Genomic DNA, 18,019 nt, shown 5'->3' with positions numbered 1-18,019 from the left:
TGTGGGACTCCCAAAGGCTGCAGTGAGGTTTGGCTCGCTTGTTCTGCAATTTACATCTAGGAAAGCTACGAGGCATCAAAGTTCTTGGCTGTTCTTTCTTTGTGCTAACTCTTATTGCAATCTAGGAGGCTAATGAGCTTCTCAGTACTAAGATGGATGGGATTGTAATACCAGAAAAGCTGAATGGTCATGTGGACTGGAGCAGTAGCATGAAATGTCATAAAAAAATGCAAAGGCACACACAGGGACCAACAATGTGAACTTCTGTTATAAGCTAGAGCTTCATTATTTGGATTTGACAGAGGAGAGAGGGATCTGGTTGTATTTATTGGTTGCTGGATGTCTGTGAGCTGCCAATATGAAGTGCAGTATTGTTCTAGGACTTCTTCAGTACAGATACAAGGATGCCCATACCATTGTACAAAGTGGTGCTGAGAATTCATTTAGGGTGTTATATATTGTTGCTGTCACCTTTATTCAAAATGAAATTAAATTAAGCTTGAACAAATGCAGGGAAGGCCACTAAGGTAATTAAGGCAAGGAGAAACCTATCTCATGCAAACAGAGATTAAGGAATCTGCCCTTTATCCCCTGATTCCTGTGGCCACTCTTTTTTTTTTTTTTTTTTTTTTTTAAATTTCTTTTTTTTTTTTTTGACAGCAGCTTAAACACACTTGAAAATGGGCATTGTGGGTCATCTTGAAACATTAATAATTTTACAGTAGTCTCCCTAGAAAAAACTTGTTATTGCTATTACCAAAACTAATGATGAAGTAATGGCCTGGTCATGCAACAGTAGAACAGCTGAAATTAAGAGAAAGATATTTATGTGGTTCAAAACATGTGTGGTAAATGTATCATTTTCCAGTGCAGCAGTAGAACTTCCTTTCCTCTTCCTCATTTATATGATTTTTCTGTAATTATCATAATTATTAGTTGAAATAAAGAGCCAGTCTTATATATGTGACTTTGCCTGCGCGGTGCTCCTGTAGTTGAATTTGATGTGCCAAGGATGGTGATGGAGGGGTCACGAGTGAACTGAAAAAATAAAATCTGGCAGAAAAAAATAGAAACCTCTCTCATGTGAAAAGTTGTTTATTCATGATCATCCGAAACCCCATCATCTTTATGAGCCCACTCACTGTGCCAAAAATGGCAATGTGAGGAGAAATGTGTCCAAGAACAAACATCAGATGGGAGGCTATGTGATGTCATAGAACCATTCTGTCACTCAATGCCAATTGATTTCTAGAGCTGATTGAAGCAATCATTAATCACTTTGTATTGAACAGCATGCCAGCTCCATCACATCTGGGGCAAGTACAAGTGGCACCTATTTTGCCAGCATCCTGCCCTCAGCACTTTTGCCCTTCGTGTTTTAAACTAAACTGTGAGAGTTGCAGCAAGATTTTTCTTTCTGTGTGTCTCTTAGTTCAGCCCAGGGATTGAGGTGGGTGAGTCCCTCAGTGCCTGCACGAGCAGAGCTCCCTGCTTCAGCTGACAAGTGTATGCCATGAACAGCAGGGCATGTTCGAGGTGGAACTAATGGAGCTGCTCTAAGAATATGTAAAAATTCAGAATATTATTATGCTATTTGGTATGCTTCTTAGAGAGAAAAGTAAAACAATGTGAGGAGTGTTTATTTTTTACACATCTGTCAAAAATGACAAAGTTGTTGCAGTTGAGATGTATACTCAGATTCTGGAAACATTTATTCTCTTTCTCTCTGTAACTTCAGGCATTAGAACAGTCTCACAGGACTTAGGGAGTTCATTTACTATACATAGCTAATATTAAGCAAGAGCATTACTATCAAATCCAGAACGTACTGGGAAATGAGAGCTAACTGACGTGACATTAACTATAGTAGCTGGCCTATGCTGTTAATACTAATGTGTTTATTCTACCCTTCCTTTCTACTTTAGGAAAAGACATATCAAACAATGTTCTTCGTGAATTCCACAGTATCTCTCAATAGTGAAAAATTGCCTTTCCTGCTTCTCCATGTGCCTGACAATCATGAAAAATTACTTGGACGTCTTGCATCAAATTGTAATATTTTTAAATATAAACGCTCCTCAATACTTGGGGTTCAGACAGTCGAAGTGATTGGTAGCAAAAAGTCTCACTCCTATGAGATTATAAAATATGTTTGCTTCTGTAACTTTTTCTCTAAGGGTTGTAGTAATTCCTTTGAAATCCCTGCTTAATCTCTGCAGGTTCCATTATTTACTTTGTCAGTAGCTTCAGTCATGATGGTTGGCTGTCCATCATTCAGTGTCAAAAGAAATGTGAATTTCATACAATATTCTGTTGGTGCTGTCCCACAGCTGAGGAAGAATTTACCTGTGCTTTGGTAGTCATTAGAAATGGGACATAACTCATTAATAAACTGGGTCAGCTGTTGTGCACACACCAGCTAGGGAAGTATTTCTGCAATGCAGGACAAAGTGTTGCCAAAGCTGACTTGTAATCCTGATGTCCTCTTAGAGTTTCCTAAACAATAATCAGTGATGTAAACATGTGTTACAGATACTGCATACCTCATTTTTTATGGTATGTAATTAGATAATTCTCCAAAGAACTTTTTATCACGTCTTCTCCTTAATTAACATTAAATGTCATTAGCAGTCAGCTCTGCTTGATCAAAGACAGATAAGTTGTAGCAAGATTCTGTGAAATAACATGCCATTTACTAATTATATTATTGATTTTATGGTCTGAAAAATCCTAATTATGTGTGATACAGAGCAGACGTAGCAGAGCCTGCTGGGGGGACTTTGAACATGAAGACTTCTTGGCAGTTCTGAGCATCTTGCTTGCAAAGATCATTTTGGGGCCTGATTGTGCATCTGTTTCCAAAGGTGATATTATAATGGACTTTGAAATCTGAAAAAATGCACTCTGTGTGGCTCCAGATGAAAAAGAAAAGAGATTGGGGACTTTTTTACTTCTGATTTTAATCATTCTGAATAGATTTTAGATCTGTAGGTGGATGCATTTGAACAGGGGAAATAATATGGCATAGTTGATATTAATTAGGAGGCCAGCCTAATGCAGTTTCCCATGGATCCCAGTAACTTTTTTTATTTTAATGAGCTTTTCAACTTCTTCAAAGTTAATCATAGTCAGACCTTCAAAATTTTAATTTCTTACAAGGGCAATTTTTTTATTTTTTAGTCACCAGGTGAATATTTGGTTACAACAACTGGTTTGAGAAACAGGAACAACCTCAGATGTAAGCAGAGTGAAAAGGAATTTAGATCAGTAACATAATTTTGAAATGTTACTCTTACTCTTAATTGCTTATACTTAAGAACATGAAAAGCCTGGTTTTTAAAGTATGTGTCTGTGTATGTAATTAGCCCATTCAGTTGCAGGAAATTTCCATTCACTCTTAATTCATGCTAATCAGGTGATACATTCCCAGTAAATATTTTGTATAAATTGTAAAGTGTGAACATCCTTTAGAACTAAAGTGATCTCTGTATTTCCAGCTGGCCTTTTTGTTCTTATTTTCACTGGAATGCAATTAAGAGGATATTGTGACCAAATCCTGACGAGGAGCTTACAGACAGACATAATACCCTGCCAGTTTTTGGATTTTTTTTAAGTGTCTGGGGGAAAAAAAAAAGAGAATTGTTTACTATCATTTTTTAAAATCAACATCCAATTTTCAAACCAACGGCCAATTTTCAACTTTAATATCATTAGAAGAATTCTTACTGCTCTGCTTCCCTCCTACTCATTCCTACTCCCACCTGATGTTCGACTTGTCGGCTTGCAAATCAAAAGAAACAGTCTGAAAAATGAATAATTGGCCTGGTGGGTGGGATCCAAGTTGGGACAAACAAACAACTAAGCAAAACCTATCACATGCCCATGTCTCACTGGTATCTATTAACTTGGCATAGGATGAGGGGTTTTTATTCCTCAGTAGGTCGGACTGGAGTGCTCAAGTCGCTGAAAATAACTAAAATTCAGTTAATCATTACATTTTGCATGCGTGTAATCTTTTCTGAATGACAGTTAGTAATGAGAGGGTTACTGGGGGGGTTGGAGAAAAGAGGCAGGGACAGGTTGAAAGGTATGCATGGCCTGCAGTTAACAAGTGCACTTGGTACACACTGGTGCCTTGTTCTGTTCTGCTGCTTTCTTTTGTCCCTCTAATATCTGAGAGCTAATCTCTTGATTCTTGCTCTCATGCTTGGGTTGCAAGACTAGATTTCTCCTTTTACTTCACTTCAAAGAGATTCTTTTTGAAACGTGCACTGAAGTAAGAATGCTGTAAGATAGAACGAGGTAAATAAATTTCAGGGTAGAGAACAGAAGGCCAAAAGTCCTCCTGTTTTTTGACATGATTTTTTGTCTTACAACCCACTCTCCTAGAAGGGTTCAGAACCAGACAGCAAGAACAAGCCTAAAAGCACGAGTGTTTTAGGGAAATTCAAGCTCTGTGCATTCCATCTTGATGTGCAATAGAAGTCTATCTTCCTATCCATTAATGCGTGTGGAAGAAAATTGGAAGGATATTGCAAGGTGTATTATCAACACAGCCCTGAAGAATCAACAAAAGGAGCGACTCATGATTTATTTGAACAGTCCAGGATGTAAAACAGCAATTAATGATTTATTGAGATATTTTGGTGCTTATTCATCTTGTTATTCATCTTGTGGCTGGCTGTTGTTTAATTGGACAATGATTATTATGTCCCAGGGAGTTTACGTACACACTTTGTATGTCGCAGATGTAGCAATATTAAATCATGCGAAGCTTTAGTTGAGGAAAAGTTAAGCTATGGTTTAACTTCTCCATATTTGAAAGGAGGAATTATGCCAAATCAGAAATACCATGGAATGGAAACAGTGTTGTGAATGAAAGACTGGAGGGAGAGGAAAAGGTGGTTAGAATGGAAGGGTAATGGGCAGCTGGATGACATTCTAACGAGTGGCAAGAAGGTTCAATCGCCAATGTTGTTTCCACTAAAGCTTAAACATTTTTATGAAGAAAAAGAAAAGAGAGGAAAAGGGGAACTCACTTCAGTTCCTTGCCAACTACAAGGTTGCATGCCTGTTTTTAAGAGTGGAGAACTTCTGTTTGGTTTTGTGTAGCAGGATTCACATAATCTCAACACAGAGTGTAGGCTACCTTAAGCTTGCATTACATTGTATTAGCAATTCTTAAGATCCCATTTTTGTGCAGCTGCACGGGGGTTAATATAGCACTCATAGAAAAGTGTTCTCCTTAGCCAAATGAGTGCTGTGCATCTGAGAGCAAGCCACAGAAGGGGCTCAGTAAGAGGACGTAGCAGAGGTACATGTATGATGTTGATGAGGCAAGAGAGAAAACTGTACTTGTCTTAACTCATGAAAAAAAAACTTAATTAGTATGGCTGTAAAATGATAGAAGTTAAGCCCTAAAATAAGCCCATAAATTTTCACTCTTTTATAATTTTTCTTCAACCTTTTTTTTCCTCAAAGTAGTTAAATAAGTTTTCAGTGCCACATTTATGCAGAGGGGAAAGAGGCAGCAGAGCTGGTTCCATGCAGCAGTTATTCAGATCTGTTTTGGTCCACAGTGATGTTTCTAGCTATTTTTTTTTCTGCCAGAAGGAAAATACTATCTCTAACCTGAGTAACTGCAGCACCATCTGCGTTTGATGACTGTGCTGGTAGGTCCAAATTCTCTCCAGGTACATCTTGGCACAGTGAACTCAGTGGATTTCAGCCATGTACACCAGTAGAGACTTCTGTACTTACATGCGCTTTGCCTAAGATAGTCCTCTGCAGCCTCTCAGTTCTTTGTGGGTTTGCTCTGCCTGGTGGATTAATGAATGTTCCTCTTTCAGTTTTATGACAGATATTTTGCACTGTGCCTTTGTTACTGTAAGCCAGGTGCTCTTATCCTTAATGAACGATTTCCTGGAAAAAAGAAAGAAATAAACAATAGATAAAGTAGGTCATGGAGGCAGCAGAGTCGAGAGCTTTGCATAGCGATGTAAAATTAAGTAAGACTGAGGTCACGTTCTCATTTATCTCTCCAGTTATTACTCCAGCAGCCAGAGTATTTGAGCACCTCCTAAAAATTCTGTGATGGTTCCTGGAAAGGTAGGGATATTTTGGGAAATGTCTGCATCTGCTGTGGGAGTTTGGTCTAAAACAGGCCAAGAAGATAAAGACTTGGATACTGTGGAAGAGAACATTTGCAGATGCTGCTGTTGCCTGTCTCAACCTGTCAGACTTGTCTTGGTGAAGGTGCCTCCAGGAACTGCAGTGTAGCTGAATGAAGACTTCTGACATTGTCTGTCTTGAAGGCCAGTAGCCATTGGTGAGTGGTCAACAGTTGCAAGTCTAAGTCCAGACTGCAGAGACGTTTTGCTTCTTGAAGTGCCTGGTTTGAGACCTTAGATGGCATGGGAAGAGGCTTGATGTATGTCTGGCATGGAGTCAGGACTTTGCTAGGCCATAAACCTGACCTTACGTTTTCATATGCATCTTGGGCTTACTTTCCAGGCACACTGGGAGATCAGCACTTGGTGCCTTGCTAACATGTGACCAGCTGGAGGCTGGTTATGAGGCAACAACTGCAGAATGCCTCCTTGTAGCAGAGACCAGTAGTAACTGCAGGGCCCTTGTTCACAAACCGTGACCTCTTCCACTACATCAGCATTGTGCCCTATAGAAGGGCAGATCTGTTCAGTCTGTTGGGTGCCTAAACCTAAGCGCTTACAGCTATTTCTAAGCACCCAAGTAATCAGCTGGTTCTCAGATAAACAGATGTGTGCATGCTCCGCAAATCAGAGAAATTACATGGGTTCCTAACTTGAAGCTTCAACGTGATTGAACCAAATACCATTCCTTTAGTACTGATAGTGGTTCCAGATGTGCCCTGTAAGAAGCATGGAGAAGTACAAAAGACTGTTGCAGCTTCTGAGGAAACCTCTCCTATTTCTAGAAAAACTGGCAAGTTTTAAGTAGCCACTCTCATTTTTAAGCCATTAGAAATCTAAAAATTGATTTAATGTTCATCTTATACTTAATGGACTTTGATAGAAAAAGTTATATTCTCTGTGGGCCAGTCAATATTTTTAATAGCTATGAAGCTAAAAAACTTTAGATTAAGATTTCAAGAGGCTCAGAGGAAAATTGAATGAAGGAAGAGAACATCTGAGTGCAGCTGTAACAGAAAATGCCACAGAGAATAAAGTACTGGGAAAACCCAGAGGAGAGCAGATGAAGATATATGCTGTTGGACTAGTGGGGTTAGTAAAGGTATAAATGAAGAGGAGACAAGCATTACTTCCTTACTGTCTTATGAAGAAACTGGAGATAAAAAGCTTTGCCCTGCCTGCAGCATTTCTTGAAAACACATGTTTAGTTTCAATGTTCATTTTATTCCAGGGTTCGGTTTCATTTTATTTGGATTGCTACCTTCAAAGTTCAAGGTATTCACCAACTTTAAAGCCAGATTGGAAAAAGTGAATCTGGATTCTCAGTGCAGCTCCAAGGCTTGCAAATCAACCTTCTCTCATAAATACTGCACTGTTTCTGGAAAAGAAGAGATGGGCCTTTAAATGAAATACGAGATGCAGCATTGGGATGTAATAGTAGTGCTGTACATCACCAGTCATCAATCAGCGTTACTTAATTCATCCCTGGCTCAGCTGTTCGCTGTACTTGGGACTTTTTTACTGTTTGTTTCATTTTATTTTCCTCAGAGATAAATGAAGACAAAAAGAAGCGACCAATTGCTCTTGACAAATAGAAATAATTCTTTAAAATATAACCACAGAGGATATTCTACGTTTTCAAACCACTTTTTACTTTGACTTTCGCAGCACTTTCCCAGAATCATACTTAATTTATTTCACTGTGTATATGCTGAACATCCTTATGTTTCATTTTTTGTTACTCTTATCAACTTCACGTGCTTTCTTTAAATGTTATAAGAAAATTCTGTTGGAAGAAATGTTTTTTTAGTGAAATACTATTAAAGTATTATTCCTCACCTGGGCATGCATATAACAGATTGCTTCATTTATCCTGAGTGTTCTCAGGGCACGAGGCCTTTGTTGCTCTAATTGTCTAAGGAAGCATATGTTGCAGCACTTGGCATGCTGAACAGGGATGAGGTGGGTGGCTAAATGTAAGCAAGCCAACCTGAGTTCTCCGGAGAGCAGCTGTTAGATGTGTCAGCTTACTTTCCTCTTTCTCTTCAGAAGTAATGTATGTTAAGGAATACCCGAAATATGCATGTCACAGTGAATATAAATACACTGTTAAGTCACTGGAGAATGTCACTCCCCATACAGTGTCAGCAGCTTTAAAAATTCCACTGTGCAAAAAGATGAGAATCTGCACGGGGGACACTGCAGCGTGGAGAGGATTCCCCTGTCCTTAGGAAACAGCCACATTGAGATCGGGGCAGGTGGGTTAAGAAGACAAAGATGTGAAGTGGCTTTTTCCGCCTACCATTGTTTACCATGTTTTAACTGAGGAGGCCCAGAGATGACTGTTCCAGAATTTCTTAGCTTGCTGGAGGAATTTTCCTGTTGAGATACTGCAGGATACCTGAAATTTGCCTTTGAAGCCTGCCAGTTTCTTTTGGCAGAAAATGCTGGTAGAGTATCTGCCATCTCCCAGCCCTGTCTGACTGGCAGTGCTTGGACAGGGCTTAAGCTCTAGAAGGGACGCTGACATTTCAGTGGTCTTGAGTCTGGCATAACAACTAAAAGGGACAAATGTTCAAAGGGCCAGCTTCCAATTTTACACTGGTTGTTGAGTACAAGTACAGAATTATGGGCAGAAAATCACAAACAATATTTTTCCTAACTGACCTTTCTGAAAGGGAGCCAGCAATTATCTAGATGTGCACACTATTTCAGCAGTGTTTTTAGGTGTTGTTAATACAATATTTTCATTGTATTTCTGATGGATTATTGATTATCAATTACGTAAGAGAAAGAAATTTAGTATTTTAATGAGTAATAGCTTTTGGTGCTTGGGCTTTGCACAAGTGTGCACGCATATTGTATTTGTGTGGGTACTGATAGAACAGAATGCCTGTATTTGTGTGTTGCTGTGGATATCATCCAGCAGACAGGTAATGCCAGCTGTGTAGGTTTATGCCTCGTCAGTTCAGTATGTAATCAATTTTCAGTCTGTAGAATGCTTTTTCTTCAAGCACCTGGCAGGTTGGTCAGTTCTCTTCTGTCTTCGTTCAGAACTCATATGCCCTACATTTCACCTCATGTTTCTGAGTACTTTGGTCAGAGCTTAAGTGCCTCTGAAGGCTTGGAGCCTACTGGATGCTGAAAGCACTGCATGCTGAATGCAGAACTTGGGTAAAAATTGAGCCACCCTGTTCAGGCCTACTTCGTATCCTAAATGCCTGCTCCAGCCTTTCCTCTGTAAACGTATTTCATCAGCCATAACTAAACTAAACCTGGGCTGCTAGCCTAGTGGCACAGCTTTGGTACTTTGACCCACTTTTCCTCTGGGAGCACTGAAGGAGCAATCCTGAGCTTCCAAAAATAAAGTTTGGTAGATCAGGAAGAGCTTACTTCCTTATTTATTCCTGTATTGTTCTCTAGCCAAGCTCCCAGTGACTCTGGTGGAGGTCAGCTTATGAGAGCTTTGCACTGATGCAGCCTTTCAGATTTTGTAAGATGTGGATGTGACTGTAGTAATGTTTACTGTAGCAGTTAAAACTCATGCTGATGTACCTTAAAGTTCAGAAATTTAAAGCAACGTAAGAAACCTGTATACTCAGTTGCTGTTAAAATCAACCCCCTACCCAGTTTTGGAAAACTGAGATGCTGTGATTCAAAGCATAGAAGGGAGAGTCATCAGGGCACTCTATCAATTAAGGAGCCTGGTGTGTTTATCCAATCCTTAAAAGCCCACCTTTGGAAACTGAAGTGGTTCCCTTGTTTGTACTGAACAGCCCCTCCTTCACTGCGCAGTGTGGTGGTGTGGGTGTTACTGAGGCTGAGCAAACAGGACTCTGGTTACAGCTTTTCTAACTTTCCCTTGGTAACTTTACTATAAAGAGCTGAAACCTTTAAATTTGCTTTTATTCATACTAATTAAAGAAAAATGCCATTTAGTTGTTCAATTTGTTTCCATCCCATTTTCGTTCAGCAGCAGGATAACCTTCATAGAGAGGGTAGAGTAGTTCTATGCTGAAATGTTAGGGTTCCTACATTTATTGTCACTACATGTGACAAGCCTGCATTCATTCTATGATCTCAAGTGTAAGGTAAGAAAGATCCTGGTTTTTTATGTCTTCTCTGTTTCTAGCTTGTACCATTGCTGGGCACAGGAGGCTGCGAAAGGAGCCCACTGGAAGGACACCAGCCGTGCTGCCCTTGTCAGTCGTGTTTCTCCCCATGTCAGTGTCACTTCCAGGTGACAGAAGACTTGTGTCTGTAAATGGTATCAAAGCTGTTGGTGTATGGTAGCAACTTCTGTACCTACCCTAGGTAGACCTGCTAACTGAAATGTCATCTGTTGTTAACCCAGGCAGATTCTTATCTGCTGTCTTGTATTAATGCTGCATTAATCGGGTAAGGCCTCACTAAAGGGAACCCAGCAAACCCAGTGTGTAGGCTGTTGTTTCTGCCAGTTCAACCACTTGAATCCCTCTGTACTTGGATGATGAGAAGAACCACATTACTGGTGCTTTCATATTGAGAACCTGATCCTTCCTGGAAGTGTTTATCTTAAAACAGCGTTAATTTGTAATTAAAAACAGAGCAAGACATCGACCTGTCTTCAACAATATTTCTGTTGATCATGGCAATGAGTTTTAGGTGATCAGTGGGTTTGAGTGGCTTAGTTCTTGACTGCACGTTGTAGCAGCCTGTTTCCTAGCATACATGCTGAACACTTCATATTATTCATCCCTTACACGATATCTTAACTTATTAATCACAAGTGGAGACATCCAAAAATTCCTGATCAGTTTTGAAACTCATGGCCCCATTTAGCTTTCATAACAGCTTGTTTCTAACAAAATTTGATGTAGAGCCAAACGAAGTGTGTGTTTAAATGATCCCTTGCCTAAACTATCATGAAAATTTCAGATGGGATGAGAAGGAGGAATGCCGCAGAGGGCAGCTTGTTGGAAGCTTGCTACTAGTTAGAGACAAAAATAGTGTAATCAGCAAACTCTCAGTCACTTTAATGCTTCTTCAGTGAAATCCAACTTGTTGTTGTCTGCCTTAACTGTTCTCTTGCATTTTCTTTAATAGCTCATATAAAAACACTAGCATACATTTTAATTTTGATACACCTAGGTTTTTCTATTTGGCAGAAATTATAATTGAGAACTGAATTAGGGAAGCTCTTGATAAATACAAACAGTCAACATGCCATTAGATAGCTTCTTAAATTGTTAAAGCTCTTTGAAATAAATAAATGTGCATCAGGAACATCCAGACAGATTTCCAGAAGGCTTTGGAAGGTTTGTCATCAAAGTTTTTCAAAGAAGTGGAACTTCTCTTTTGGTATATGGTAAAGAAAAAATCTATTTGTTAATAAATTTTTGTTATTATGATTGGAAATGATTGGAATCCAAGTCTGGAAGTCAGTCTTTTCTAACAGAGAAGAAGCTGTCAAATGAAATTGAGGTGGCAGGCAGAAAAGCAAGGACATATTTCATATAGAACACAGCTAAGATCAGAGATGTCACAGGATGTTGTTGACACTAACATATAAAAAAAAAAGTGTATGGAAACTTTCATTTTAGCAGATTGAAATAATTAGACAAATGATTGGATGAGAATCCATCAGAGGTTATCAAACATAAAGATACCACTTGGGGCTGAGGAAGCCAACAAAGCTGCAAACTGCAGGAGACTAGAAGAGTGTAGGAGGGAAGTATTTCTGTCTGTTTTCCATTTTCTTTACTCTTTCCTGAACACTTGCTATTGGCTGAAAGCAGGATAGTGGTCTGTGTGATGCAGCACAGTTATTTTATGATATGGAAATATTGACAGTACTTGATCTCATTTTGTCATAATTTGTTTGCAATCCTCCAAACACACTTTCTTTGACTCTGTTTTCTTTTTTATTCTTATTGATTCCTCAGAGTGCCAAGCAGCTTCTGAAGAGCTTTCCTCTGCTGTCCTGTTAATACGATGTGTCTTCATGCACTATTAGTCTGCAAAAATAGGAGCCATTAGGAATTTTAGCACTTTGAGGTAAGACTTCCTAACATGGCTCTTTGTAAAATGCATTCTATTATTGTGTTAGCTGGCTGTCTAAGCATTTAGACATATGGAGTATGAGCTTCACAAATATAAACAGATCTAGGAAAATTGTTTACTACTGAAAGACACTTCTGTAAATATTTTCTCTAATTACAGCTGGATACCAAATTATTTTTTTACCTTGTTCAGAATTTCTTTTGTCCCAAACGGAGACAAAAGCACTAAGTTTAGAACTTAATCATGGAATGGAAATTCTGTTTGAATTTTAAGTTCTAGTTGTGTTATGAAATGTTTTATGACAGAAATGCCAAAATGAAATGTTTCATTACTATTTCCCCTGAACAGGAAATACTCTAATTGTCATTTTTAGTTAAATTTTCTCATCTCAGCCAGGAAAGCAAAGGAGAAATTTATTCTGTATTCTTTTTATTTTTTTATATTTTTATTTTTTTTTTTTTTGCCACTCATCCACTTAAAATAGACTAGTCCTCTTTCACAAGAGCATTACCAAAGGCAGGACCTCATCATCTACATAGAGTTTTAAAGGATGTTTGTTTCACCCAGCAAAGATTCCTTCTGATCTTATTTTCTTTGCATTTAGCTCACAATCCTGTGAGGTACCATCATCCTCTGCTTGTGTTACATAAGCAGTGAAAAGACTATAGCAACCTGTTTTTTGTCCATATTCTCATATTCTTAGTAAAAATTAAATGAACATCCACATCTTCTAGTCTCTTTGCAAACTCCAGCACAGATCTCTGTAAAACAAATCTGGAGACAAATAAATCACAGGCTTGCAACCTACTGTTTTATTCTATAGCTAGGATTAGGGGGTTAAAAGGGAGAATGAGTTTCCTGTCTTTAGTGATGGAAGCAGTGACTTGTATCAATATTGTATCTAAAGTACTGAAATTCATTCAAAGAGAAGCAAGGCATGTGAAAATGGTTTAATGAGTAACAGATACCAAATCTAATCAGTTATGATTAACAGAGACTGAGACACTCATGAAAAATGACCAGATTATATTTTGGATATAAAGACATCTTTTCTTGCCAAATTGCACCTCGTTGACTTATTTATCTGCTGAAAATAATAAGCAGACCTGGAGAGACAAAAAGTTAGAGTCTGTTTAAAGATTGCACAGAGGACCTACGTGTCATTTATTTTCTTGTTCAAGTCAGGAGGCTGCCTGTCCTCAAGAGAGTGGCAGGAGCAGAGTCTGGAAGTGTTCATCTAATTTGGCTATAACCTTAATAAAGTTACAGGCATTGTCCCTCTGGAATGCTGATGCTGCCTCCTTGGGGAATACACTCCAAACTTTAAATGCAGTGCAGGAATGTAGTGTATATTACACCGAGCAATAAAAGCTGAAACAAAATCAGATTACATGTCATTACTGGATTCTTTTTTGATGTTAGTTTTTAAAATGTGTGTTCCTATTTTTAGAGTGTTATTCGGAAACTTGTAATAGCAACCATTCCATTTTGGTATAAGGTCTTTTCTATTAAAAGTGATCAAAGTGAAATATTTCATTTGAGTTAGAAAAAGAGACACTTGAGATAAATGAGGTTCTGCTGTATTTGGAGAGCTGGATGTTTCTGATGTATGATCTGACTTACAGGGTTAGGAAATAAATTGCATAAAGCATTTAATCTACAAACAGATAATAAAATAGCATTATCATTCAAAGTTTGGAAAACAATTTTGAAAGTCATTCAAATACATTCTAAACACATTCTCCTGAGTGTTAGTAATAATTCTTAGGATGTTTGATTGAAAAACTGAACTGATACATTATTTACTTAAGAACAAATTAAGATCTCTGACAATTACAAAATTCAAGTACAAGGCTGCTTTAGTTAAATGAGAAGAAGCTCACTCTTCTTTGGTAGAAGGCAGGCTGGCTATCTGCCTTTAGGTTAGGGATGAACCCTTGATGTTCTTAAGCATTTAACAAAATGAGCACAAAACTTGCTTTTGACTGAGAAAAAGCCTCTCTTAAAGACTGCATTTCCTCAAGCAGGTTAGCCTGGCTCTTCCTTTGATCACTGCTGCTGATTGGAAGCATTCTTTCTATTAGTCTTATTTGTTCAGTGTTGCCATGTATCAAAAGTGTAAAGAATGAACAAAGGAGGTAAATTGCAAGCTATAAATACAGTGCTCAGTAGAGCTTGTCCTCTGTAATTTGGTATTACTCAAATGGTAGCTAATGTAATATGTTCAGAGGTGTCTTTTTAAGATAATTTTGTTAAAGCACTGTCATTTTCTTGAGCCTGATACTTGATAGTTCACATATATTAGTACATGTAAATTTAAAAGGAAGTTCAATCATACTTTCAAACAAGTTCTAAACTCTCAGGTTTTAAACATAGGACTTATTAGTCTTTTGTCCCATGGGCACCTGCAGGTAAGCTGTTCAAGACACTTCTCCATGGGGAATTGGTGTATAGGAAAAATGTAGCAAATGTCTCTCTGATGGACAGAAATATATATCATGTCCTTTTCTTGTGAGCCCTCCTAATTTCCAGAGTAAGCTTTTGCATTGATGTTGTGAGGCTTTGAAACAGCTTACAGGTAGAGAATGTTCATGCACAGCCTTAAATTTAATTCGTGAGGAACTTTAACATTAAATCATGTTAATTAACATTAATATGACTTACATTGCTTGAGACTATATTTGGGTTTAACACAGCTCTAGGAATAATTTAAAAGATGAGCTATTACTCCCATTGGGAACTTGACTTCAAATCACTAAAGGCAGTGGGTGTCCTTGAGCTAGCTAAGAAGGCTTTGAATCAGAAGGTGATTTCATATAAGATTTCCTGGCAATTCCTCTGCTGTTCATTCTGCTTTGTGACGACTTCTTTATGCTGGGCTGTATATCAGTGCATGCAGAGCAAACCCCTTAACATCCCTTTTGCTGTTCTGGACCACAAAGCAATGAGCCACGTGTTTTTTAGACGATCGTATGAAGATTCAGTCTATTTTTAGGTCGATTTTGTTGCCAGTAATAACACTAATTTATGGGACTTTTGATTTGAATGGTGGGTTATGTGATGATGTAAATGCCTGTAATGGATACTCAAAAATATTTGTTACTGATTTAACAGATTAACATCAGTTAATCTGCTAAATGTAGTTGCAGTTAGAAGCAGCTTCTTATTTCCTATTTATTTTGTTTTTGACTGATGTCACTGGGGACCTCTAGGCAGACACCATCACTTTGGATTCAAAGGCCCAGATGAGAAATAAGAAGGTTTATTTGTCTCCATTTAATAGTTGAACTGAAACTAATGATGAAGAGATGACACTTAATGAGGTTTATGCAATCTATTTCCAGCTTCAACACAAATATTCTTATTTCGTGTTTAATGTTTTGTATAACGTGACCCAGGACTTTGACCTCTGTCATTCTAAATAATCTTCCATCTAAAAGTTGAAAAATGAAGTGATTTTTCCTTCAGCCATGTAATGAGCACATGTCTCAGATCTAGCTTACTGCATTGGCTCATGTTAAACCACATTTAATAAATCAAAGGAGCATTCGGATATTCTTCCATTTGCCTATAGGCTGATGGGAGAAGAGATTGTTTTAATACCTCAGACGTTTATTTTGTCAGTACAGATAGACAGCCGTAAAGAACATCAGTATCAGAGATGTTCTTTGGAAGAGTTGTCGGTGCTATCAATATCTTGGGTAGCTCAATCATCTGATTACATAGTATTTGGATTTGCACAAAAGCAAGAACTAAATAGCCTAGAAAGACGTTTTCTCAATATTTTCTCTAATGACCATACTTTCTTTTCTTTATCTAGGTACAACAATGATGGCTCAATTGCTTTTCTGGTGGATTCTGAAAGGGCTTTTTCTGTCTTTCCTGCTCAAAACTGCTCTGTCCCTAAACCCAGATGATCCGAATGTTTGTAGTCATTGGGAAAGGTAATCTATAACATGGCAATGTTTTGTTTGACAAGGCATTTCAGATATGTGCATTTAAAAGTCAAAATAAGAGCTAAATACTTTTCTGCCTCATAGAAGAATGTGGGTCTGTGTGACAGAAACAGCAATTCTGAGTCCCTTTGTGGATTTCCACCATCCTGATGTTCCATACCTAGGGTAAATCCTTGTATTGCCTGTCTGCTTGGCTGTACTTTCCTCCTCCATAGCTTCAGCTAGAGGACTGCACTGACCTTTTTTTCAAGTATCTTGAAGAGACCTAGTGAAATGGTGACCTTGTTCTGTCTTGCTTCTTTTCTGGTTGTTGCTGAGCAAAACTATTACAGATTTTGTCTAAGTTTTAAGCCCTTCCTGTTGCAACATGCAGGCTTATACAGTATGTCCTGAACTTTGTGACTTTATCTGCCGAATTCATGCCAGTATCAAAGAGCACCTTCATGAAAGCACCACGAATTAAAGGCTCTGGTAATTCTGCTCTCTCTATTGTTAGTGTCCTTGTCCTAAAAGTGGATCTGTGCAGGACAGTTCTTACAAGTACTCAGAAACCCTCTAGCTTTGATAGGGTTCACGTTCATGCAGGGTCTGTTTTGAAGAGGCTGAAGTTGCTGTGCTCTTAAGTTCAATTTGCTTTATTTTCTATTCTGTTCTGTGGTTTAGTTCCATGTGGATGTGAATTACTGTACATTTTGGCAAAATAAACCCCTTAACGAGCAAAAATGGAAGCATACTTTAATGGCTCTATGTTTGGATTTTAGAAGCCTTAACCAGAGAATTAACTGTTTGTAGGTAATGGAGCTGCAAAGCAAAGACTACACATGTTGAGGAATAGGATTTTGCAGTCTGTATTGTGAGGTGAAGTGCATTCAGAGCACAGGAATAAAATATTGATTTTGTCTGAAGAAAGTCAGCAACCTGGAGACCCAATCAAGGAGAAACAAAAATTAAATACCAAAATTGATTGGTTGTACTGACCAAGATGACTTTGTTACTTAGATGTTAATAAATCAAAGGGAAAAGATTGTTAGAGCAATAGTGGGATAACAAAGAAAGGATCATAAAATAATGATCAAGAATGTCTTACATTAATAACAAACAATATAAATATTTTACATTCTGGCGTTAGTATTTATAAAAAGCCCTGGTGTCAAAACCAACAAATTGTGACAAAGGACAGAAGCAACATCTAGTTCAATCTTGGCTTGTCTAGAAAGGGCATGACAAGGAGGGCAATAAGAGCCCAGTCGTTGATTTCAAGCCAGTGAGACCCTCCAAGCAAATATTCCAGAGTTCCCTTTAGGGTGCAGTCTCACAGGGCTTAATCACATCAGCAATCCCATTGATGGGAAGGAAATTGCTTGGATGATTAAGACAATCGATACGATGAATGACTTGGAGGGTCTGATTCTTCGGTCTCGACCCTGCCTAGAAAGATTTGAGTGTGATTCTCTAAAGCTCTGATAAAGCAGAGCTTGTTTTCAGATAGGAACCTGAGATTTTGAGTCTCTTAAGCAGTGTACACTTTTACTGTAGGGCAATACAGTATTCTAAAATGACTGAGATGAGCATGTTGGTTAGATCTGCAACTGACACAAATCATGTGTCAGTCCCAGAAACTTTAAATGTAATCATAGTAATTGATGTAGTACCTGGTGCATAAATCTGATATGTTTGGGGAAGGAGATTGCTGAATTTTTGTATTGTTGGAGCTCTGGGATTCCTTATCACTTTGCTCGGTTTTTGCTAATGTCTTTTCATTTGTACAATCATGCATAATCACATATCTCAAAGAGTTCTAAATCTAGATACCAGTTAACTCATGATCACACAGTCTTCAGTTAGTTCTGA

General features: G+C 38.2%; 1 protein-coding gene across 4 annotated transcripts in view; it reads left to right on the top strand.

Moving 5' to 3' along the window:
- Nucleotides 1-18,019, top strand: part of MEGF11 (multiple EGF like domains 11) — a 256,450-nt gene that overhangs the window by 49,907 nt on the left and 188,524 nt on the right. For all 4 annotated transcript variants that reach the window (XM_085233529.1, XM_085233528.1, XM_085233527.1 and 1 more), the window contains exons 2-3: nucleotides 12,095-12,206; nucleotides 16,033-16,156. In XM_085233529.1, coding sequence (XP_085089655.1) covers nucleotides 16,041-16,156 — 116 coding nt within the window. In that variant the 5' untranslated portion in view covers nucleotides 12,095-12,206; nucleotides 16,033-16,040. The remainder of the gene's footprint in view (nucleotides 1-12,094; nucleotides 12,207-16,032; nucleotides 16,157-18,019) is intronic.

The sequence above is a fragment of the Meleagris gallopavo genome, chromosome 12, assembly GCF_905368555.1.
Source record: "Meleagris gallopavo chromosome 12, MGAL_WU_HG_1.1, whole genome shotgun sequence".
In the NCBI taxonomy this organism is placed as follows: Eukaryota; Metazoa; Chordata; class Aves; order Galliformes; family Phasianidae; genus Meleagris; species Meleagris gallopavo.
Note: the sequence above shows the minus strand (reverse complement) of the source record. Positions and strands in the feature narration are given on the sequence as shown.